Here is a 26,034-nt window from a genome sequence, read left to right as displayed (position 1 = left end):
GACAGAAAGCTGAGGACGACTCTCTCCCAGGGAGAAGAGCTGCCTCCCAGCTTGGCTTCAGCAGAAACCAGCACAGAAGCACCTCTGTTTTCCTGTCTGCACCTTCTGCCTCTTCCACTGCAAGGCCTTTTAATGTTGCAAGGGGTAATGAAGGGGCCCCGTGCCCTTCCCTTCCTACCTGCTCTGTTGGCTCCTCCGGCACGAACCACCCCATGCACTGAACAAGCAAGAGGGCTGAGGAAAAGGCTCTGTGTTCATACATCAACAAGAGTAGAGAAAGTTATGAAATGCCACATGATAGCACCGTGCATCAGATCACACTGTTCTGTGTCTCCATGGGCAAAGTCCCCAGCCCCTCTCTCGGAGCAGCATTGTGGGGTCACCACAGTCAGGGTCACCTCAGAGGCAAACAAGGGTTTTCTTCTCCAACCTGCCATTCTTTTGTACAAAAGGGAATTTTACCCTGTTACCAGAACTAGCTGAGCTATGTGGGTCAGAAGTAACTTCCTCCAGCCTAACAGGCTTGAACTAAGGCCGAACTAAGGAAGTTTTCAGCTACGGTACCTGAAAACTCCAGGAAGCATTGGAAAACACCTTTCCAGTCTCCAAACCCTGTACAGCCTTGTAAAGCTTTGATTCAACACAACAGTCTAACAACCCAGTGAGACAAAAATCCAGTCTCTCACAAGCCCCATCTCTTGCTAGCTCCCAACACTACCTGTCACCGTTGGAGGAGCTCACCCTCCTCACCTCCTCCCCTGTCATTGCCCAAACCCCCATTTTTTTTGCTGAATGTCTTTTCTGGAGGATGAGAGGAGAGAGCTGGCTCACCTAACCACGAGTGCTGGAGACTCCACAGACAGAAGCAGCAGCAACAGGAATTGCAGTTTCCAGTCCCCAAAGTCTTAGCCGTGAGCACCATCAGAACAAATACACTTTTCAGATACTATAACTGCCAAAATTTTAAACCATCCACTATAGAGCCTGTGCTGTTGTCACAAGCTTATTATTCAATCATATTGGATGGATTCTCACACGGACAGCAAAATGTATGTTCAAGCTGCCAACATCCCTCCCACCTCCAGCAACCGACTTGCCAAATGATACATCCCTGCTTCAAAGTGGGAAAACTGGAAGGTTATCAACATAAAGTAAATTGTAAGACTCTGACATGAGCAAAACAATGTAATTTCCTCCCCCTCTGTTTTTACTAAAATTTGCCAAAATAATTCAGCCTTAGGCAGAATCTCAGCGTGGAAGAACACCAAACAACACAGTCTGATAAGGATATGAGCAACTACAACAAAGTCTTATATAATGGGAAATGTTGGGCAACCATGACTACAGCCACCTCTGCCAGCTCTGCCTATAGAGTAAATGAGCAGTATTTTAACACTCTGTTAACCCTCTCTCCAAAACTCCGAGCGAGTCTGTAACATGACTCATAATATCCCTGGCACACATTTTGATCGCGGAGTTGATGAAAGCACCCGTCCCTGAACCCGGGTGTGAAAACTGGGGATGAATTAATCAAAACATGCAGGAGCTTGTGACACCAATGCCTGAGCCTGCACATCTGCAGCTGCAGTGGTGAGACTCCTGTGTGACACGATGTGACAGCAGAGAGACTTGGCTGCCAAGCTTTGCTGCTGGTACCTTGTCACATCCAGGGAAGAGAGAACAGTATTTGCCAGCGGTTCTTATTCTGGGAGTGATCTTTCTGGGCTATGTGTACATCCACAGTGTGATGTAAAACTCACACTGAGTAAGGCAGTGAGGAGACTCCTCTGCTGTGTGTGTGCATGTTGCTAATGCTCAATGGCATCCTCTTGCTAATGCTCAATGGCATCCTCTTCTCGCCCAAGATAAGAACAGATGCCTATGTATTCTGCAGATGTGTTTGCAGCTTTAAGCAAATAATAAAGGAATTTAGGAATTTCACTGCTGGTGACTTTACGGGCAGGATCACTTCGTTCCTTGCCTCCTGAAGGGCCATAATGCCTGACCTCCAAGTCTTCAACCTCACAACTCCTCAGCCTCACCACTGGAAGTCTACCTCAGTCCAGGTGAGCAATCAGAATAATTAATCAGGTTGTTTTCTCCAGAAGTAAGGAAGAGGGCTTTCCCAACCAGCTACTTCCCAACACTAACCTTGCAAATGTCCCCACCACCTCAGAGGGTGTATTATCCGGGAAAAGTCAGAGAACAGATTGAGACGAAGAAGTATCTGCACAATTCCTTGACTGGGGCCAACCCCAGGAGATCAGGAGGCCATGAATGTCTGCAAGAAGCTGTCCTGGGACCAGCAAGAAGAATCCTCATGTTGCAAATGCAGTTGTACCCCAAAAAAAAAGGAGTTGGGGATTTTATTTTCTGCTGCAAACAGAAGAGATACAGGGACACAACAGTTCTCAGGACACTGCTCAGAAAGACTTGGACTTCATTTCTGGGGAGAACACCGTTGCTGAGGAAGCCTTCTGTCCCCCTGGTAGTTTAGGGCAAGTTCACAAAGTGATAAAACTCTGACACTGACCTCCAGTGAAAATGTAGTAAGAATCCCCACTGGTGAATACACCCCCAGAACGGTGCCTGCAAGTCTTAGAGAGGAGACATTTCTATCAGTCCTAAAGAGGACACCAAGGGCCATGATTCAATCAGCAGGAGAGGATGTGCTGGGGATCACTAGAAAATCCCTTCTGATCCTGATCAACACCACTTTCCCAAGTGACAAGAACTAGCAGGCCAAGGTCACCTGCCTGGCTGAAATGCAGGCCAGGAGGGATGACTGAACAGTGGTAAGAGACAGGGCTCTTCAAACAGAAGTCTGAAACGTGTGGAACTGTTAGTTCTAGAGCAAGTAAAGATTTTGACCCAGTTTCAGATTTTAAGTCCATCTCCTAAACAAAAGCAGCTGAAGTTTAAATGAGCCAATTCTGCAGATCATTATGTTGCTATTACACAATTCCTTCTAATCCCTGAAGTGTGGAAGATGTGCCAACGCCAACCCAGGCACATCTTTGTCATTTCAGCTGGACTTCCATCCTTTCCACTAAAGATTTCATTCTGCTAAACCATTCTTGACGAATGCCAAACACTAAAATCTCCCAAATATTTATTGTAATTTCTTTGGCCACACTATCACAAGTGCCTAAATTCCCCTTCTCAGTTGGAGAGCTATCTAGACCAGAGGTCTCCAAATCTTTCAGCCAAATAAACATCACAAAGGCTCATGAGCCCCTATGAGTAGTAAGGGAGAGATTGTTTGTGCCACAAAAGGAACAAAAATGACCAGCCATCCCCTGCTGGCTATTCTCCTCCCCTAAGAACTTGGTCTAATCCCCTCTACCCTAGAGTCCTTAAAAAACAATGTGCCAAGGAAAGGGAGTAACTGCTATGCATACTGATTCCCCCCAGCTTGGATGTGGCTCGTGGAGGACCACTGCCAGCCAACTGCTAAGAGCAGCCCCCTCTGAGCTGCTGTGCTAAGGCAAGAGGTTGCTTTTCATCCCTCTGTCTCAGGGATTGCCCAAAGAAACCTTGGGGCTGCCTGCAGCTCTCCTAGGATCAGCAGCAGAGCTCTTCCCACATCACCTCTGGGTCTCCTAAGCCCAGCAGATAAAAGGGCTGTGGAGCCTGCAGCCACTCTTGGACCCTCCCTGAGACAGTCTGAGAAGCAACTCAGGCTCCTCCAAACATTTTGGGGAGAAGAGGATGCAGTTCAAGGAGCACATTTCCATTTCTCTTCCAATGGCTGCTACCACACCACCCTTCAGGTGAGGAGGTACACATGCTCACTGGCTGCTGTCTCTAAAAAGAAGCCACAGTCGAAAAAGTAACATTATAGACCTATAAAAATAAGGTTTTACTGCTGCTGACTAGCTGGGACATGCAGAACATGTGTTGCAGGGAACATAGCATGATTTTATTAGCCAACACAAAGCCATTCATGCAGAGTGGCCCAAATGGGGTGGGTTGAATTAAGAGAACAATAGCAGTTCATCAGATGGCCCTTTCTTTCACATATGTCTTCAACTTACTGCACTAGCAAATACTTAGAGCAACTTGGAAATACATGTTCATCCGAAGAGACTCACGTTATTAACACATTAGATTAAAATCAAAATAATGGAGAATGTAACCTATTCCTGATGCTGTTCATTAAATGACTAAATCTAAACCAGCAGCACTCAGTCAGCCTCCTCCTTTTGGAAACTCACTTGTGACCAAGTGACTATTCGCCTGATTTAGCCCAAACCAGTACTTTGTAGCTCTCCTGAGACTAAATGGGATTGTCTTTCAGCACTGAACACTGCCCAAGTGTGTGGGTCAGAGGAGAGCTGTGCACCCCTCGAGTTGTCCAGGGGAAGATGTGCTCAGGAAGATGTGCTCTGAAAGGGAAAAAACCCCACCCCGTTGCGTCAGCGGCTAATGCTAACCACGTTTCAAATTCGATCATGGATTCCAGTTCCCCAAATAACAAAACAATAGACACCAAAGAGGAAAAGTGGAAACTGCTGCTTGGGGAAGCTTGCCATGACATGCTGGCTGGAAGTGTGCTGGGACTAAATCCTGCTGCAGCCGGGCTGGGGCTCAGCACGCCAAGGGAGCCTGCAGGAAAGGCAGGGCTGGCTTCCCCGTTCGGAGCTGCCTGCTGGCCCGTCTGCCTCCCTCCCAGCTCATCTCCAGCTCTCCTTGCACTGCCCACTCGATTCATGGTATTTGTGCTGCTCACTCACCCCAGGGTGAGAGGGATGAAAAGAGCTGGGGCAGCCTGGAGATGGGCTTGGGAAGGAGAGACTTCAGAAGTCACACAGCAGGCTCCGGCTCTGGCTGTCCTTGCGATGGGCACCCCCGCAGTGCCTTCAGGATCTGGAGATGCCTTGGTCTGGTTTTATGCCTAACCATTTATTAAGACCTGTGCTTTGCAAAACAACAAGGTAGGTGAGCAGAGATGCTGCTGGTTTAGGAAAAGCCAGCCTTACTGTTTGTTCCTAGCTTAAATTACAGATTTGCCACAGGACTCCAGTACAAATGATAAGGCAGCATCGCCCTGGCTTAACCTTTGTCATAGAATTCCTAATCTTCTCCAAGATTAGATTTTTGTTCTTCTTAACTGCCAGCCTAGCTCCACTAGACTGCAGGGGGCCAGGTCCACAAACACAAATTAATTACATCAGCTGTAATTCACACCTCTGGAGTTTGAAGGAGTTTGAAGCTACTCCTTAAGTTCTTTTGCATAAGGCAGTTGAGGAAAAAAAAATCTAGTAGTGTATCACACTGAACTACAGATTTCTGTTGCAGAAGGAGCACTACAGAGATTAAACCCTGATATTCCAACTGGTGAATTCAAGTAGACAAGGTTTGTTTCAGCACACATCTCTGTCTATCAACTCAAAGAGTCCAATCTGACACCTCTTAGATCTGCAACAGCAGCAATGAAAGAGCCATAAGGAGATCTCAGCTCATCATTTCATCAGTTTGGACCTTAGAATTCAGTCCCTGTCCCCCACAAAGGCTCAGAGACACAGGAGCTTCCCAGCTGCTGCTGAGGGACATCCCTGCCCACCACCCAGCCACACCAAAGAAAAGTTGAAATGTCACCAAGGAAGATGCTGTTCCTTGAGGGCTGGAAAATCACCCATTCTGACACAAGTCCTAACATTTCCACAACCAAGCCGAGCAAGCAAGGATCTCCAAATACCACCACTGTGCAAACAATAAATGAGAACCTTTGCAGTGTGACCTTGAGGCAAGGAACACACCACTGCAGAAAGCGAGCTCGGCATCGCTGCTTCGGCCAGAGGTGACAGACCCATGGGCAGGGCAAGGCCAGGTAACTGTGCAGTCGTTCCCCACAGGGAAACTGGGAAAGATTTGGCCAATCCCCTGCTGATGCAATGACAAGGTAATGTTCCTATAATTCACTAGGAAGAAGCTGCAAAGTGGCTTGGTTTGCTTGGAGAAGGACAATTCCCCATCGCAGCGGTGGCTGCAGCAAGGAGGAGACCCAGTCGTGCCGAGCAGTTGGCACTGCCAAGGCCATCCAGATGGCCCTGACTCAGCCAGGACAACATCCCAAGGGAAATCTCCATGCTTCCATCCTCTCTCTGCTTCCTTCCTGCTCCTTCAACCCTGGGCCTACAGACAGAGAAAACCATGGGCAGCTCAGTGATGGATGGGCAAAACCTTGATGTGTATCAGACGATCACCACCCCAAGGCTGATGGGGAGATAGTGGCCCTAAGCTCATCCTGCTGGAATGGCACATCAGAAATGCCCCTGGCTTTCTGCTTCCCATCAAACACGGTGGCAGGACACAAGTTTTAAGCATTTTTTCAAGTTCAGTACTCCTACAGTGACCACATGCTGCACAAGAACAGCTTCCAAATCAATAGGAAAATTTAAAAAACAACCCAGTGCTAAGGACTAATTGCTTAAGATAAAACACCCCCTTATCTCCCAAATGATTTCCCTGACCCTTTGATGCAGGGCAGTTCTCCTCTGAATAAAAACGTGAGCTATTTACCCAGGGTGGGATTTTCATGAGGGCTGTAGGTGTGTCAAGGCAAGGTCAGTAAGGGGATGGGTGCTTTTTTTAAATTTCGATTTTTTTTTTTTTAGGGCCAACAGCTACAGCCTGGAAAATCTAGCAAGGAAACTTCCAAGCCCTCAGATTACCCTCCTGGTCTACAAGAGAAGCAAGAAACTGAAAGTCAAACACAGGCTGAGAACAAATGTTCCAAGTTAAATACGTTAATCAATTAGATAATTGCAGTAAAAATGCTGCTTAGTGCTCCCGAAGAGGCCGAGAGAGGTTAGTGGGGAAAGACATGGCAAAGCTGCAGAGAGGACAGCTGTCCTCCACGAGGCACTGAGGTTATGTGGTGGTGAACATTTAGACACGTCAGAAAATAAACATCTTCTCTTGAATTTGGGATTTTTAGGATCAAGCCAATGCAGCTCCCAGGCCCATCTCCAGAGCCTCCATGTGAGCAGAGCTGCTCCTTAGCACTGGTCCCCCAGAAATGCACAGTTTGCATTTGGAGCAGCAGCCAGGTGGGTGCCTGTGCTCTCCTCCCACAGACCTTCCAAAAGCAAGCTGCTTTCCACAGAGGGGTTTCTTTGGGATGGCAAAGCCCTCCGTGTGCAGGGATCCTACAGCACCAAGCCTGGGCAAGGACAGTGACCACCTCTCCCCACAGACCCTGCCTGGGGACCATCCCAGCTAGAACCACACCATGAAAGGCCCAACTCCTTCTTTGCATAGCCTGGAAAGAATCCCAGCAATTTCAAGGACGGCAGTCTCCCTGCCCGCCATCTCCCCTGGATTTTCAGCACGAATGCCAGCTCCATACCCCACAGGAGTGAGTTATTTTAAACATTTTCAGCCCGTGTTGTTGTGTGCTGAGGTAAAGTTGGGCATGAAGAAATCGCTCGTTAACTCTGTTTTACTCGGCAAGTGGAACAAATTTCATCACCCCCTACAAGTCCATTCTGTTTTCTATTTATACTGCAGCCATTTGGTGCAGGACTCAGGAGCAGCAGGAACAGGTGATGTAATGCACTGTACAAACAGCATTCTGTTCATACAGTGGGAAAATAAAGTGCATTCTCTTGGTTTCTTTGATCACGCTTAAAACAATCAGATTAGAAGTCACAGATAACCCAATACATGCTGGAGATGAAAGGACTCTGGAGAAATAAATCACCCAAAGTTAGATATTAAGCAAGATTTCTCTCTCAACAATCAACTTATCTGCAGAGAGAGGAGGAATGACCATGTGGTTTCAAAATCCTGCCAGGCATTTTATTTATTTTTATAATACCATAAAGCTACTCCACCCACTTTTTCAGAATGAACGTTGCATTACACAACACATCAAAGGGACTTTATGGCCTAAATTAAGCAATAAAATAGTTGAGATTGTGCGTTATGCTGAAAATTGGCCTGCTCCTGGTGCCTGTGAGATGGGAGGCGAACACTGCGTGTTCAGAGCACCTGAAGAAAGCTTGGGGCAGCGTGGCCTGAGGTATCAAAGTGTGTGGCACTTGCATTTAGTAGCCCAAAGTGAAGTTCTGAGGCTGTTGGTGTCCATTTTGACCCTCTGTTGCCCACAGGATGGTACCAACTCAAGGCACAGCATGAGATACCTGGGACATCAATAGGATATGGGCTCCTTCTTGCCCATAACCTTTAAGGTTTGGTTAATAGGTGAAGTTCTCTTGGAAGCTGTGGGTTTCATGGATGTGGTTCCCCACCTTTGGGAAAGGAGATGGGAAAACTCCGAGGAAAGGAGTTGGTGGGTCTGAAGCACAGCTGCACTTCCCACCATCTGGCCATCTCCTGCCTCTCCCACCTTGACCAAAATGACACAAAAAAATAAAACTAATTAAAGCCTCTCTTAAAACATTTCCTGGCTTGTGTGCATTTTGAATCGAAAAATAACCAGAAGTCGGGATACCTAAGAGTGGTGTGTTGGTGCTCAGTGTTTATTTTCCAGCTCTGCCTCATGGCCTTACACAGAGAGGTGAGAAATGAGAGGCTATCAAGAGAGGAGAAAGTTGGCAGATCCCATCGCTCCAAAGCAGAGCAGGGACTAGGCAGAGTTTCCATTAGAGCAGCTTGGGAGGCACAAGAAAAGTCAGCTTGCAATGACACATGAGCTGGTGGGTCCCACACACCCTGGTGCGTGTGTGTCCTTTCCTTCCCATTCCCAGAACAGGGTTCCAAAAAAAAAAAAAAAAAAAAAAAGAAGTTTAATTAATTTGGGCCCTATCATGACTTTCTGTGGCTTGACTCATAGTGTTTGATCTCCCAGGGCTGGCGAGAGGTGTTTGAGCCTGCCCTCGGAGCCCCTGGCGCTCCAGCCAAGCACCAACAATGACTAGACAGACTTCAGTGCCACTCCTTCCATCTATCAATAGAGTCACTGTTGGGCGAGCTGACTCACCCCTTTCCCTGAGAACTGTTCGGCACCGGTTCGCCATCAAAAGGGCAAAAATAAAACTGAATAATTCCATGTTTGCGGAGAGTTACTTTAGCAAGAAGAGGGGTTTTATTCTGAGGTTTTGTTTTGAGGAGGTTCCTCCAAAGAAAGCTTGTGCTGCTGCAGAACTGGCCAGGAGCTCCTGGAGGACACGCTCAAGTGGTTTTTGCTTCTAAGTCATGCTCCAAAGGCACAGTGAGGAGGATACTGAAACCCACAGACTGCGTGTAAGGAAAACACACGTACACAAAAGCTCTGGAAAACCCAGGTATGGAAGCAGAGCTGTTCATAAACCAGCCTGCCTCGGCACAGCACCTCCCAGGGCTGAAGTGGGCAGTTAGAGGGCTTTTCATTTTCCCTTTGTGTCTCTCCACCCCTGACACAGAATGTAAAGCCCCAGACTGGCCATGCCAATCTCTGTTACATCTTCCTCCATCCATCCCAAGCTCAGCTCAGCCAAGCCTGGGTGGAGGTAGAGAGGTGAACATACCCGGCCTGACACTTCTATTGCTGCTGTAAAACACAAAACCCAACCAGAACTACACAGAATTATCTGGTAATATCTAAGCTCAATTAAGTAGTAAGTTTAATGTCCCACCAAGGATACGTGCATCTTGGGAAGATGACAACAGCAAAAGTTTCAGCACGACTGAGCACAACAGACCCAATGAGACATGAGTTTAGACCTTGGCCATGCAACATACCCCCTTAGTCAAGTCACCTCAGCATTCCAGACCTTCCCACACATGCTCTGGTCCTAGAGGAGTGCCAGTATGGTTGGGTCAAGGGTGGCTGAGAAGCTGATGGGACATGAGGACCAACTCCCTGTGCAGAGATGTCAGACTGGGATAAGAGATACTTTTAGTCTGCAGCAGATCCAAGTTCAGTATGATCCTATTCTCTACATCCAAGTACCATCACACACCAAGGAGAACTGGGATTCCCAGGGACCACCACACACCCACAAGAACTGGAATTCCCAGGGATCATCACACAGCAAGGAGAATTGGGATTCCCAGGGACCACCACACACCAACGAGAATTGGGATTTTCTGTCTCTACTGGCTTCCTCCAGGCTGCTAAGCTTTAATTAACTGACTTCTCTACGGTATTCATGAACGTCAGCAAGCTCTACAATGTCTTTTGATTAACTGCATTTAAGCAATTAATTCTAAATCAGCCTATTCCTCCTGAAACTTGATGCAATATGACTGAAAAAAGAGATGCCACTAACTCGTTAAGAAGACAGCAGCTGTCTGAAAAGAGTTTTAGGAAAGTACAAGCCAGACTTCTGCACATGAAGGCAATATTTAAGGTTTCTAGATTCTTTGAAGGCCTCAAGGACTTTACAGGAGAGACCGGTCTCAGTACAAACAGGTCACCTGATGCAATTACAAGTCATGGTGGAGTCCCTAAACTTATCTCAATCAGACACTCTTGATTTCCTGTTCGCGGCATTGACAAATAAAAAGCTCTACATTACAGGTAATTACACTTCACAGAGGACAACAATTAAGAAATAGCCAATTACATTTTACAAGCGCAGGATAATCAAAAGCTTCCTCAAATATCTAGAGTTGCAATAAGTACTTAAAAATGGCAACTCCCAACAAATTGCAGGTAATTTAGAGCAATTTACACAGATGACATATTTCCCTATCTGTGCTCAAAACCTTCAAACTCGGTTCTGAAAAATACCGCAGGGGTTCCCGGAATGTATCACTGATGATTTCTAAAAGCAGGTCCTCACCCATTTCCACCTCCACTGGCCTCGAAGGTGAGATGCAGGACTCTGGACACCTTAGTGCAAAGAGAAATTCACTGCCAGGACAACACATTTTAGCTCAGGTATTTAAAAAAATGGGAGCATGCATGCATGCCAAATCTAAACAAACCCACAAAATACCTACTCCTTCTATTTCTGTTATTTGAAAAACATCCTTGATTTTAATAGTGCATAATTTGATTTAAACCCTACAGTTTTTAAAGGAACAGTCATTTGAGTCACCTGCTTTATTTGCAAGCCAATGCTGTAGCTTGCACACAGTCAATACAAGAGGATCAAGCAGCAAATTAAAAATCACTAAATGACTGAGAGCAAAGGAAACATGCCTTTTTCATTTCTAAAGCTCAATCTTTTAGACAGGAGGTTTAAAAGCACCCTGAAAGGAGCAGAAGAGGAGAGATGGACAAGGACGTGATCCAGTGTAGTGGCTGATGGAGTACAGCAATTTCATCCCTCCCTTTTTTGGGGGGAGAGGGGAAAATGCTTTTCCTTAGTTATATGCCTTGGGTTGCTGGAACTGGAGTTTCACCTCAGAGCAGAGCTCTCCTATTGTATTTCACAATTCTTTACAGTCTCCCTGTCTCCTGGCCACCAGTCCAGCTGTTAGTGACATTACTTCAACCATATGAGCACATGAATTTCTGGAGGGCTTGTTGCTGTATAAAAGCTGATGAAGTCCCTGAGGATCCGCTTGGCAATTAATTAAGGACTAAAATCACAGAGGTGTTGGTTGGAAAGGACCTTTGGAGGAGCAGAGTAGTTCAACCTCCAGCCTGAAGTGTCAACACCAGGTAAGGTGGCCACAGCTCAGGTCCTTACTGAGAGCAAGAGTATTTTAAGAAATCATGTGAGAGAGGTAAAATCCTGATTAGCTATGGCCAGACACTGAAACAGCCTTTTCTGATCTTGCACCATAGGGACCATGGGAAGAGCAAGAAGGAAGGATTAATGCAAGGAAAGCTGACAATGTGCTTTGTAGAGCCTGGGACAGGCAGCAGCCCAGCACAAACATAAACCATGGAGGGGGCCTGGTGCAGAAGGGTCCCCTGTAGGAAAGGGAGAGCTTGTGAACACCTTTCTAAGGCACAAAGAGGTTGACTGTTTAGTACAAAGTTTACATCTGCAACACTATCAGGTGACCCTAAAAATAAGGAAAAAATTATTTTCAAGCCTTTACCTCCACCATAACTGGTTTGGTAACAGTATGGTTAGAAAGAGACCTCCCAGCCATAGTCCAGGGCTGTTTTCCTTGTCCTCTGTGCCAAAGGCAGAGTAACCCAGTGTTATACATCCTGTTCACACTCAGCTATCACTCAGGACTGAATATACTCCTGTTTGCCTGGTTTATTAAGGCACTAACTACACTGGTTAGATAATTTCAAATTTTCTTACAACCCGGATTTTTGCCTACTTGGCATATCAATGTGTGTTCATTCAATTTAAAAAGAAAAACCGTTTTTAAAATTCAAATTTTAAAGGAACCACATTTTTCTTGCCTGCTAATTGCCTTCTGTGGCTTGGCAACACCTTTGTGGACAATAGGTGTTCCTGCCACTACTGTCCCATCTGGAACGAGAGGTTTGGCTCCAGTCCCACCCTCTTTCTTCAGCTCAGGTTTCCAGGATGATTTCCAAAGCTGGGAAGTGAGAGGATGATGCCACTCCATACCACCTGAGGCAACATACTACACCCAAGTCCACAGCCCAAGATGGGCTACCTGGGAGGGTTTCTGACACTGCTGGTGCCAAGCCACAGGCAGTAATTAACAAAGAAAAAGGGTTGCTCTTAGCTTGGCTGCTGGCAGTGTGGTTGATGGCTCTGGACAAAGGAACTACAGGAGGTGAGAAAGACAGCAATTCACACCGAGCTGACTCAGGGCGTCACCATCAGGGACCAAAAACCCAGATGACCTCGCTGAGCCCAAGCAACTGCTGCCTCCCAAGTGTATCCTACCACTGGGAAGGCAAATCCAGTGAGCTGTAGGATGCATCTACCCTTCTGAGCACGTGGAAGAGCTGCGGGCAGGCACTGCAGGGTCAGCATTTTCACCATAAAACCAGTGGGATACCAGCTCGTTTGCTACAGCTCCAACAAGCCACCTCTCCCAGGCAGGGAGTGCCCAAGCCTATGATACTTGGAAGGGACAGTCAGGTCTCAAGGAGAGGAGACGTGGATGACTGTCAAGGAGACAGATCAACATGGGGCCAGCTGACTTTTCTGCCAACGCTGCAGGAGCAGAAAAGCCTCCTGGAGCTAAAGCTGGAGCTGCTGGCAGCAGGGCTCGGCAGGAGAGGGGCGAGAACAAGCACTGGAAGTCTGTGCCTTCCTCAAATTTGCTCATCTCCTCCAGCAAGCAGTGTGATGGAGCAGTGCAGCTGGAGCGGTGAAGTGTCCCAGGGACCGAGCGTGCCCTGCTAATGTCTGGAGCAGAGACACAAGTCAAGCTGCTGGTCTCAGAGACCCTTCCCCTGCTCTGCTGTGGTGGAGCAGGCACCCGTGCCGTGCCTCTTGCTGGAGGAAAAGGCTCCCTGAACCTTGTGAAACGGCAAGGCGTTGGTTGCTGTGGGTGCCGGTGCCCTCCCGGCCATGCGGGCACGAGCCCTGCCCTGCGTGGATGTTATCTGGGCAGAGTGCTGGCTTAGCATAAAAACAACAACAACAGCCCCCCCCCAGCAGCTTCCAACCAGCTCAGGGCAGTACACTTCCGACTTCTTGGCAATCATGGAGAGAGAAGCACGTGACAAATGCCCCTCTCCCCAAAAGAAAAATACTCGGTTTTGGAAAGCACCAGCACCTGCAATGACATGACTACAGGAAAAGCACCACGACTTCCAGCACCCCTAAAACCAGGTGTGGCCAGCCTGCTGCATCTGAGAGGGACAGTCCAAAGGAACTTCCCTCCCTTCTTCCCTGGAGCCCTACAATCCATACAACAGGTACTGCTGGAAGGATGTAACAAGAGGGGAGCAGATGCAGCCCACAGCCTGGCTGTCACGGCTGGGGGCACACAAAGCTGCTCCCCCACCACCTCTCCACCAGTCCCATCAGACTGTGTCATCCAGCCTTTGCCATCACCTAAGCCTACACAGAATAAATCTGCATCAAACAGTTATTACAATGGTGTGAGCCTTGTCTCCCAGCCCGTCCTAGTGCCAGCCACTGCTACAACTGATTCCACCTCATCAGTGAAAGCTCTGGAGACAGGAAGGGCAGCAGAGACAAAGGTGTGCTGGGTTTACCTTTGAAGGGATTTAGATCTGGAGCACTCAACACCGACAAACTGCTGAGACAGGCATTTACTCAGGTGTATAAACATCATGGGCGGCAAACGCCAGCCTTGCAAGAATTCTCCTCCAAAGCTCAAGAATAAATTCAACATGTTTTTAAATAATTATGGATGAATCACCTGAAAAAACTTCCTACATTTTATCTTCAGCTGCTGACACTGATCGTGCAGCTGTTTTGTTTATAATGTAATTACACATTCCCACCTACTTGCACTCTCAGTGTGCAGCCGAGTACCTCAGGTAGCAGAAAACCTAAAGGCTGACATTTCCTTTTGGCCTTTGGAAGTGACAGAACGGTTAGTACAAAACTTAATTTATTTGAGGTGGGGAGGGGGGGAAAGAGAGGCCGCAAGTTAAATTTCCCTTCGAAGCCCGATGGTCCCCACCCAGAAACCTGCACACAAAAGAAATACTGCCTTTAAACTGGTAGGTTAGGTCTGAGACCAGAGTGAAGGTTTGTCAACCATGACAAGCTCCAGCTTGTTTAACAGTCGACCGGAGGGTTGAAAAGTCTAATAAAACCAAAGGGCCTTCCATAACAAAGCTGCTGCCACTTAAGGAGAACATTCACACCCATTCAGCAGGGCTTTTTTCAAACGTGCAGAGGTATTTAGAGCCTCCAAAGCGAGCAAAAACACACCAAAATCCAGCAGCTAGAAACAGAAGCTGGAAAAAACTGCAGCGAGCAGTAAGAAACACACTGGGAACAGTGAGTAACTAACCACGGGAAGAGATAACAAAAATGCTGCATGACCTCCCTCCCATCACTTGGATGCCTTTCTAAAATAGACACTTCAGCCTGACCACAAGTTATTGTGCAAGAATCACTGGGTGAAGCTGTGTGACCTGTTATCTCCAGGATTACCAAAGGAAAGTTTTTCCCATGCCCATTTGGAAAGTTTCCTCTCTTCAGGAGGAAGGTTTATGGATCAGTTTTAGCAGGCTGTGCCAGCCCCATCTGGGGAAGGCCCAATCCTCCTGGGGACAGGAGGATGCTCTGCCTTCTCAAATCCTCCAGCTGGGCCGATTTCCCCAGCACTCAAATCCCCCTGGGTCACAAACTTCACTGGATATATCCGGAGGGGAAAACTGCTGCGTTGTTTTACAACGTGACAAATCCTACACTGCAGTGACACATCCACACATCCTTTGCTGCCCATTTCCATCTCGTTCTGCCAGCACTGGCCTGCCTTGAGGAGAAGAGGCTCAAGGAGCCTCTTCAAAGTAGCTTTTCCCAAGAGAGGAAAGCCAAGTTCCCCTGGAAGTGCAGATGTTCAGAGACACATTAAATATCAGTATTTCCACAACAAAGAAGGCGGCTTCTGCCGTTCTTTTCCTGGTACAGCCATGGACCAAGCAACAAAGGACTTGTGGTGATGGTCTTCATTCAGCAGTGGATCAGCAGAAGACACATGCTGCACACACCTGAGGTTGCCAGCCTACCCAACCACTTCCTTCTGTGGCTTTGCTCAAGACGGAACATTTTTCATTTCCTAAGAAATAAATGTTATGACAGTCACATGGACTGAATTAAAAGTACAAAGACCAGACTTCTTAGCCAAAGACCTCAAATTTTATTAAACAAATAAAAAATACATGCCCTTGGAAACCCAATCTGAGTAGGGCCATAAGGAGAGCAAGAAGGTTCCAAGGTCATGTTTTACAATCTTTTGAAGCAGGAATGATGCCTCTGTCTGAAGAAGGCATTTCATGCACCATCTGTACAGAGCTTCCCTTTCTCCAGCACACTGCAAATGTTACAGTGGAAGAACTTGCTGTCTTTGCCCGGGCACTCTTATTTATACACAATAAAGGCCTTGTGCAGGAGATCAAGGCTGTATTTCATTGATTTGACACGATGGTTAACCTGTGAACTTTGCCCCTGCTAATAGAATAATTTCTGTTTGTTGACTCCTCTTTTGGTATCCTCGAGGGTAACGGTCGCTTCATCCCAGCTCTCATTTGCATGTCTGGTGCCAAATGGTTTTACAGCTTTTGCTGGCACGGAACAGGGCCAGGACAAAGTTAATCAAATGCAGTAGCTACAGCTGGATACTGAGGCCCCACACCTCTCTCCACGGATCCTACCTGTAATTTCCAGAAGCTCTCCGGCAACTTGGCTCTGATTCATACTTTGCTTGTGAAAGCTTGGAGAGGTCATAGATTCACAGAATGGTCTGAGATTGGAAGGGACCTTAAAGCTTAGCTTGTTGCAATCCCCTGCCATGGGCAGGGACACCTTCTACCACAACAGGTTGATCCAAGCCCTGTCCAACCTGGCCTTGGACACTTTGGGGATGGGACAGCCACAGCTTCTCTGATCCTTGACTACCAAACAATCAATCCCACAGAGGTCTTTCAGATAAATCTCACCCAGTCCAAGAGGCTGATTGCCAGCCAAGAAAAAGACCAAAATTTATGACTGAAAAGGGTAAACCTGTTAAACACTAAAGGTATGGTTTTCCAGCAGAGCTAACCCACCGTAAATATGAAATGTTTGAAAAAAAGGCAATCCCACCTCCCCAAGCCTACTGCTCTCCTCCTTCCAGCACAAGGACTTCTCTGAACACATGCTGGATATAAAGGTCAGAAAACTAAACCCCCAGGAAAAAACAGGACAGTGAAGATGGAGAGAGGGAGGAGACTGACTTTCTGGTCTATAACAGGACAGGGAATACGTGGGAGTTGGAGGGCTGACAGATAAAACCCAGTAGGTTCTGGTCATTAGCTCTGGAGATCCAAGGACTAACATGAGGCCCTGCTGCTAACCAGTAGGTCTCACTGGGGTATTTCAAAGAGGTTTTTTCCTCTAGCTATAGCTTTCCCTCCCTCCACTGCTTTTCATCAGGATAGATGAAAGCTCTTCATCTATTAGCTACTTAGATCAGATGAAGACCTTCAAAAAGCTGATACTTTAAGGACAGGTTGTATCTCGGGAGCCAGGGGACCAAAAAACTCCAGGTCTTACCACAGAAGGGTACTCTGGAGTCTTCAAAGATAAAATCCAATTTCCACGTGGGTTTTATAGAATTCGGATAATCTGACTTAAAACTGCAACGGTTCTACTTAAATTCATCACTGCCTTACAACAGTGAGGGATCCAGACCAGGGCTACGAGTAGCGATGGTTTTGCTTTTACAGGCAAGTGTGACCTGCTACAATTTAATTTCTGAGCGTGACTTCAGGCGAAGCAGCTCGCTCTGGCATACACGAGGGGAACGAGAGGAGCGTCCAAAAGAGTCAGACCTTTCCTGGAGTTGCCTGAGCTGGGCATTCAGGGCTACACCAGTGAAGGCAGGGCAGCTTTGCCCCCCACAAGCAGAGACGGGCGCTGCAGCCCCCAGAGCAGCTCACACCTGAGCCACCTGTGTACTGCAAAATGGGGGGGAAAAAATGAGCCTTTTAACACACAAATCACCTCAAACCCAGTTGACTGCTGTGGGAATTTGTATTTCCAAGTGTGTCATCTTTGCATAGTCCGAAGCTGCACTTCCAAGTGAAGCAGGCATTAATTAGCTGATTTCTGGCATTAGGATGGGTGGTGTCAGACATACTTTGTATCTGATAAGCTCAAAAGTGTAGCTCTCACCTGGCACTATTCCACTTCCAAATCAGGTCCACTAACCCTGCAGCAGAGCTCGGCCATCCCACGGCCATGGAAGAGGTGGGTAAGGTGGCACCAAGGTCACCCGGCCTCACCCACGCCGGGATGGCACAACACGAGCTGCTCCACGCGGCCCAGCAAGGCCAGGCTGAGCAAACCCCTGCTCTCCACCAAGTGTCAAATCTTTTCAGAGAGATGCTCAGAATTATATTCACCAGCAATTTGACTTTTTAATCATTTCAATTACTGTGACTAAAACCCTTCAATCGGAACAAAACCGGGGAAAAATAACCCCTCTCCTTCTGAAGGAAGCCTGCCTGGCTTAACAGACCATACCAAATCGTGAAGGTTTTTGCTTTTGTGGTCTTCACATATTTCATTTAATGCAGATAATTAACCTCAGTTTCTAATTTCAAATCCTCCACATAAGGAAGCAAAGTGACTGAATACATTCACTGACAGATGGAAAATTAAAATATTACTACAGCTTCTGCACGGCTCAAAAGACGGGGCCTCGCAAAAGATCTTTCTTCTTTTATTTGACTGATTAACTGTAATTTGCTTAATGGATTTAAGGATGAGCCTAATAATCCAATGATATATCCAGGAACTGATTTAGGATATCAGCACCTCTCTTCTGATTTTTTTTTAAACACAGCAGTTTCTTCACTACAGACAGTCGCTTCTGAAACCAGGCTTTTCCATCAGTTTTAATAAAATCAGGTCCATGATTTATTTCAAACAGGTGGTGATGGCATGACTGGCCTTGCACCATGCAGCCACAGTGCTGAACTTCTTGTAGTACCTTCTGAAGCCCCAGATTTAGGGATGACCCACGGCCTCAACACGCTGTGGCAGCCAATGACCCAGCCCAGTGGGCAACAATGACTTCTTGCATGGCTTGGGAAGGCAGAGAAGTCAACAGCTCTACCCTCACATGAGGCCAGCGTGTGTTTCCCCAGCACCCCTACACCCTTCTCAGTCCCTTTTCCACCAAGAAAGTCTGGCATAACAGGATTTCACAGTCTGTCTCAACAGTTAATAAATCCAGGATCCAACAGACTATTAAAGGAAAACATCCAAGAGGCAGTCATTTTTAAAACGTCCAATGGCAACTAATTATTCAAGGGATTAGTCCATTATAGTAACAACAAAGAAACTCTTAAAACATAAAGCCAAGTTGAACGGCAGATCAAACCCAAGGTGTTCCCACCTCCTGGGTGCACTTCTCAGCGGCCTGGGAGCGGTTCAGCTCCCACTCAGCCTTTTAGCACCCAATTCTTTCTGAAACCGGGCAGAGCCCAAACCAGTCAGACTCAAAATACAGTATTTCATGATCTGTGCCATCATTGTTAAGTGCACAACAAAACAGGACCATCGCCAGCACTGGACCAGTCAGGCCGTGGCTCAGTCCAACCCACTCAGCCTTCTAAGGACAGAGATTCCCTCCCCTCTGGTGATGTGTTCCTGGACTGCATCATGCTCCCAAGACTTTTTTCCCCCATGTCCAACCTGAATCCCCCCAGCACCAAAAGGAGGGGGATATAATCCCCCTTCAGTGCTTTTAAGAGGAAATATTCTGTAACTCAAATAAAAATCACAACAAAACAAGGTTTTGTTTGCTGGAGGAGGGGAGAAAACACTATTCATTTATCAAATGAGAGTGCTAAAAGCTTAACTACCTGTCTTTAAAAAGAAGCCAAAGCACTGATCCATAACCAACCAACAAACACACCACTTCTTCATCTTGATTTGTGTGGAGGCAAAGCTATGGGCACAAAAGGTATTCTTCTTCAAATAAAATCCATTTTAAAACTTGGCAACCGTCAGTATAAATACTTTACACTGTTAATGTAATGTAAGCACTTCCACACAGAAGTTTCATCAGCTTAACAACATATTTTAAAAAGCTGGCTTAACTTCTGTGCAAAACCACCATCAGTCTCTGTCCTGTATATCTTACAGTCCCCCAGCCACTAAATTACCACTTAGAGCTATTGGCATCAGACCCCCTCCTTGCTGGACTCACTGATTTCTCCAAGAACAATGCAGAACCCAAACTATTCTTCTGCAACTTATTTTCTTTAAAATTGGAAATAGCCACTGCTCTACATGGATTCCAAATAGAGCTGTACTGATGACAAATAATACTCTAGGCCCAGCAATTTTAATTCAAGATAAGCATCCAAAACTTTTCTTCCTGCCTTTGCATATGGGTCTAACATTCCGAAGATGCTTTTTCCCTGCAAACGAGCTCCAACAGCCTAACTCCAAGATGCACGCGCTGCCTCTCCAGTTAAAAGAAGCATCAGTAAGACCATTAACACATCTTTAAACTTTCTAAACGTGACTGCTCCTGCACCAGCATTCCTGGTTTTGCATCCCCGGTTTTCCAACCGGTCGGTACAATTAACGACAATTCCTTCACCACACGGTCTTGAGTCAGAGGTGTGCAATTTAATATTTAATTATGAACGAAGCAGCCAACCTCAAAATTAGGGCTGCCAGCTAAACTTCAGCCAGCTCCTTCCTGATGCAGCCCCAGCTTCTGACCGCTGGACCGTTGACGCTGCCTAAGCCATGGGGAGATCCCTGAGCCAGCCTACACCGATCCTCTCTGGCTGTGCTTGTCGCTGCATCCTCCCACATCAGAGGTTGTCACGTCCCTCTAAAGCTCCATCAGCTCTTCTCCGCTGCCCTCCTCTTCATACTCTGTTATGAAGAAGTGCTGGCTGTGTGTTTTGGGGAGAGCTGCCCTCCCACATGTCCGGAGAGGCTGCCAGTGCGTGGGCACAGGCACAAGGGCTCTCCTGGTGATTTCTACCGGCCTGGTGGAGAACCACATCACCCACCCTTCCCATTTGAACCACCAACACTTGTGAAATGCCGTGAGCTTAGTCAGCTCAGCGCTGTGGAAATTAGAGCTTGGAGCCAGCTTCCTTTAAAAAAACCAACCCCCTGTGTATATCAAAGACCCCGTTGAGAAATTTCTCCGTCCGTGCCCAGCAGCTCGACCACAACACTCTTCAAAACCAAGCAACTGGAGACTTCACCCATCACTGTGTCCTCTCATCACCATCACCCAGGTTTCCTTTTCAATGCATCGTGTGCTTCATGAAATGTGTCAAAACCCAAAACAACTGGCAGAACTAACTCAAATATCCCAGTTTTCTTTGTTTTCAGGAGAGATGGAGACAGAGCTGCTGGCAGGTAACACCATATGCTCTTCTCACTTCCCACCATGGGAAGAAAGCAAAGGCAATGGCTGTGAGAGCTGCTCTCCAATAATTTGGGAGTGGGAGGGGAGCGCCTTCCCACGCAGAGCTAAAGAGAAAGCAGAAGAAACCCACCCCAACAAAAGACACAACCCTTCACCACAAAACACCCAATTTCCAACTCTTTAAGATGCATGTGTTTCCCTGGAGCAGTCAAAACCCAGGCTGCGGGGCAGTTGTCAGGCACAGGTTTAATTTCTGCTCTGCAGCTCCGAGGAACGCTGTCCCGGCGTGTGGGAAGAAGGTTAATGAACGACTGAGCCGCCCTCACAACCACGTTAGTGTCACTTTCGGAAGCTGCGAGTTAATGCCCGAGATCTTCGGGGGTTACTCTCTTTGAAGTTCACTGATCCATAACCAATGTCCAATTAATTTGCAGGAGCCGAACCATAATGACTATTGGCCTTTTCCGACGCGCACAAAAACACAGTGGGTAACGGCGATGCTTTTGGCTTCGGGATGTTCCCAAATGTGCCTGCACGTCTGCACACCTTCGGAACACCCAACCCTAATCACGGGCTCTCTTTCTGCCCTTTGAGGAATTTTTTTGCATTTGCTCTCCCGAGAGCAGAGCTACTGCATCAAGATTTATGAACTTTCTGCTGCTGCTGCAAAAAAAATAAAATTTGGAGCTGATTCAAGATGCTCATTTGCTAACAGGGAAATACTTCTACTGCATTTGCTTAGATTCCTCTTTATTTAGGGTTTCCATGGAAGCCAAGGAATAGAAGTTCAGTCTTGGGAAGATTAAACAGGCCCTGAGATATAATGCAAAACAGCTTATTTCAACATTCCCCAAAGAACAGAAATGAGAAATTCTTCCACACATATGCCAAAAAAAAAAAAAAGGAGGTTTGTGGAAATTTTCAAAATAAATTGGGACCCAGCTTTTAAAATGCTGCACACAACCATCACTTCCTGCTGCAAGAAGCTCCACCAGCTTCCAGCACAGTTCCTCAGGTGAGAAAGTAAATGAACAAGAAGTCTGCAGGATAGAGAAGCTACAGCTTAGAAATGAGCTTATTCAAGGCAACTATTGCTATACAACATCCGAGAAGAAGGTTAATTCAACCACAAGGTCTTGCACAAAGAGGAACAATCACCTCATAAATTAGTATCTCAGCAGTTTTTAGAATAAAAAAGGCAGAGATTATGCAGTTCAGCAGCACCTTCCATGGCGACGCTCTGGATGCTACTGGAGCTGACAGACCAACATTTAAAAAATAAAATAAATCCCTTATCTTCAGCTATTCCAAGCTGAGAAGTGCTCCTGCTCTGGTGAGAATGGTAAACATTTCCTTGCCTCCCTACCCCACAGGTCAGCAGAGTGTCAGTAGCCACAATGACAGGCTGTCCGACTCTACAAATTAATAGCCACACATTTTCTCTGACCTCCATCCCCCAGGTAAAGATTTATGTTTTGTGTTATTCCAATCTGGTATGAAAATGCCCAGGACCAATGAACTCTACTCCAAAACACTTTTATTTCACAGCACCTTCCTTAAACCATTTTACAATCTGGCACAGATAATGGTAAGGGGTAAAGTGCACTTTTTGCCTTAAGTTGGAGCTAAAATCCTGTGGCATGCAGGATTTGCTACCTGGTGTAATAAGGAAACTAAACACTGCTGACTCTCAAGTAAGTTATTTTCAATATTAACACCATTACTGCTTAAATAAAAAGATACTTAAGTCGTAGCCTTTTCTAATCCTTCATTTATGGTGAGCACCCAACCACTCAGTGAAAATGCACTTCACTACATGCTGAAGTTTTTATTAACTCCATGGGAAAGTCCCAAGACACCGGGATATTTTTTTTCTGACTCCTGATTAAAACAGCGGGAGTCCGCGTGAATTCCCTTCTTTTTTTTTTTTTTAATTCTCCCCCTCCCAAAGAGTTTCACATGTAACAAACCCTCCTCAAAATCTGTAAGGAAACAAGAACCAAGCCAGCTGAAAGGCACCGAGACCTCGCGCAGGGCGGGATGCGCTTCCAGCTGCCCGCCTAAAGGGATGGCCGGGGGAGATTAAACACAGAAATGCTTTTCATAAGGCAGGAGGCTTTGAAGAGGACACTTCAGCTACTTCATTTCATAATCTTCACAAAGCGTCAGATTTTAGCCTAAGCAGGTCTTAAAACAAGGAGATTTTATTTAAAAAAGGGAAAAAAAAAAAAGAAAGTAGGAATGTGTTCTGGCCGGGTTCTGTTGATTCAGCAAGGGTTAGACACACACACGCTTATTGATCCCAGAGAGCTCCCTGCTAAGTTAATTGTCTGGAATTTTAACTGAGCTCTCAGCAAGTTTCAAAATCCATGTTGGCTGGAAGTGGGTGGGGGACCCAGAAAAAAAAATAGGCTGCAAAACTGCAAGTCCTCTAGTTGAAAAAAAACACCAATTACTTTCATGAAGGGAAAAAAGCTGCAGCAGGGAATGGTTTTAACCGGATTTGGGGATTCTGTGTTTGACACCACTATAATTCAGTGCTGGGAATCTCATTTGCAAAGCAGTACCATTAGCAGGGAGCACCGTGAATGCACTGTGAACTCCCATCCACGGTACCAAGGGATCTCCTTCGAGCTCATGACAACAATTTCTACACAGAGCAGTGTTACCACCAGCTGTACCTGTCCACATTACAGTACCTGAGCACTGACCTTCTGCTTGTGCAGGTAAGGGCTCAGCTGCCTGTTTGTGCATGGGGGCTGCCCATGGCTCTGCACTACCTGCCTCCAGCCCACATCCAGCAGCAGTTCCTCCAGGTGAGGAAAGTGCTGCAGGGCTGATCTGGCGCAACCAGACAGGAACAGCCAGAGACACCTTTAAAACAACCTGCGACTACTTTCAAACAAAGCTTTGCACACCATCGAACCACCCGGCAACGCCAACCCGCACCGATGCGGATGCTCCCCACCACCACTGGTCCTCCAAAGCTTCCCACCACCCCCACGGTGGCTCCCCAGTCCGTTCACGAGCTGCCCCGGCGCTCACCCACCTGAACTCCCTGCCCTCGCTGTAGCGCCGAGCCGAGGCCGCGCGTTGCGTGGCCGTCTCCAGGAGCAGCTTCTGCGTGAGCCTGCTGGAAGGCGCCGAGTCCCGGCTGGCCTCGGGCTTGGCCTCTTGGTCACACTTCCACTCCTCGTCCTCGTTCAGAGTCGGCAGATAACCAGGTAGTCCTTTACCTGTCCCAGACCCTGAGCTCGGATCGCTATAAATTTTTGGACTTTCCCCACCTGTCCTTGTGTACTCCAAATAAATATCTGACTTAAGGAACAAAGGGTAGGTATTGTCTTCTATCATGCACTGAATCTCCGTTTGGGCCTGGTCAAACATGTCGGGGTCAATCTGCAGTTTCACGACACAGTCTTTGATGAAGCTCTTTGTGGCTGGTTTGATCTGCCGGGACACAATGCCATTGTTGTCGAGGATGTATTTTTTGTAAATGGCTTTTGCCAGCTTGAGTCTTTTTTCCTCGTTAGACACACACGGCTCCAGCTTCCTGAAGCCGCTGCAGGCAAACCAGAAGTCCAGCAGATCTGCACAGTCCTCCTGTTTCAGGAAAGTCCTGAAGAGGTTGATTCCATCTTGATCATCCAGCAAGGAGTGCAGCGACTCGGCCCACTTCAGGTAGGGTGGAGTTGGCGAAGCACTCCCCTCGGGCTCGTACCCCAAATCCAAATCGGAGCGCCTCGGTGTTGCTGTGGACATCTCATTTCTAACCACGTCACTTTTACCGGAGTAGAAACCATGGCTAACTGGCCTTGGATCCGTGGACACGAGTTCCCCCTCCTCACCAGGAACTGGTGGTCTTGGAGCATCTTCAGTGAAGCTTCCTCCGAGGTCCAAGGGGAAGCCTTTCCCCTGGATATTCATTTTTCTGGTCCTTGCTTGCGCGGGAGCAGCGGGGGACGAGCTCAAATCTCAAATCACCACTATTTGTAGCTCCAAGGTAAACAAGTTTGTTTGGCTGAAACAGAGGAGAAAAAAATAAGCGAGTATCACTGGAAATAAACACTTTAAGATTACAAACCACTGCACCATTCCTGTACTAACACCTCTTTTTTTTCAGCAGAATCAACAGCAAAGCTCTTGGAGACTTCCAAGAGCGCAGAACTGGGCTCGAACCAGGCACAGGCTAAAAATGACAGTTACAGAACATCCAAAACCGTACATCCAGAACTCAGCATCAGTGATACAGCTGATGCTCCTCTAAAACATAATCCCATTACCCAAGACCGGTGGTTTTACCAGACCCTGGTATGTGGCAGTCCCCACATCCAAGAGATCCATACTCAGGTATCACACAGCACACGCACCAGGTGATACTGAGGCAACACAGCTTTTATCTCGCTGTAAATCTAGGAAATTCTCATCCCGAACAGGAATTTAAGGCTTGTGAAAATTATTTGGAAAGAATACCCAGCTAGTCCTGGAAGCAGGACTGCACCTTAATCAAACACAGGTGGCTTTCCTACGCTCAAGTGACATACCAGCACCACATTCCTCACAAATCTCTGCGTTTCAGAAATACGCGGCGTCGCCTCCTCGACTAGCTCTAGGGGAATCCAGATGCATCGCTGACCCTAATATTTTGGGCATCTGGACTGCATTCTTGCTTCAGATGGGCATGTTAGCACAGGAGCTCAGTTCTGGCACTGCTTTTTGTAGGCAAGCCGTTGAGAAAAGGTTCATTTAACGCCAACAAAATTGCACGCTACGAGCCTGGGAAAATTTCAGGTCATCAAAGGAAGATGAGAAAACCACCTTGAGAAGGAAACCCGATCAAGTACGAGGTTTTTAAAGAAAAGCAACGAGTCAATATGGAGGATGGGAGGTGTGGGGAAGAAGAGGAAGGCAGGGAAGGGTAATCCCTGGGTTGCTACTTCTGCTGCTCGACAAGGTAACTTCATCATTTAAAGGCAGTAGCAAAATTCTTGTCCTACAGAACAGCCGAAGCCCCAAGTACTGCAGAGCACCAGCTGCCTGACAAATTAATACTCCTTGTGCTGGATTAACTCAATTGCATGTGAAAACACACCAGGAAAGACACATTTTAGCTCGCCCTCCCTCTCAAAGCTCACCCCACCTCAAGCAACA

The 26,034-nt window shown here is 47.0% G+C and overlaps 1 protein-coding gene across 1 annotated transcript in view; it reads right to left on the bottom strand.

Annotated features, from left to right (window-relative positions):
• The window catches only part of AXIN1 (axin 1), a 69,292-nt gene extending 43,312 nt beyond the window's left edge, over positions 1 to 25,980 (bottom strand). The window contains exon 1 of the mRNA XM_029957893.1: positions 23,933 to 25,980. Coding sequence (XP_029813753.1) covers positions 23,933 to 24,810 — 878 coding nt within the window. The 5' untranslated portion in view covers positions 24,811 to 25,980. The remainder of the gene's footprint in view (positions 1 to 23,932) is intronic.
• Positions 25,981 to 26,034: the final 54 nt, after the last annotated feature.

This window comes from Manacus vitellinus, unplaced genomic scaffold (genome assembly GCF_001715985.3).
Source record: "Manacus vitellinus isolate BGI_N305 unplaced genomic scaffold, ASM171598v3 scaffold_12_pilon, whole genome shotgun sequence".
Taxonomy (NCBI): domain Eukaryota; kingdom Metazoa; phylum Chordata; class Aves; order Passeriformes; family Pipridae; genus Manacus; species Manacus vitellinus.
This window is presented reverse-complemented; position numbering and strand designations above follow the sequence as displayed.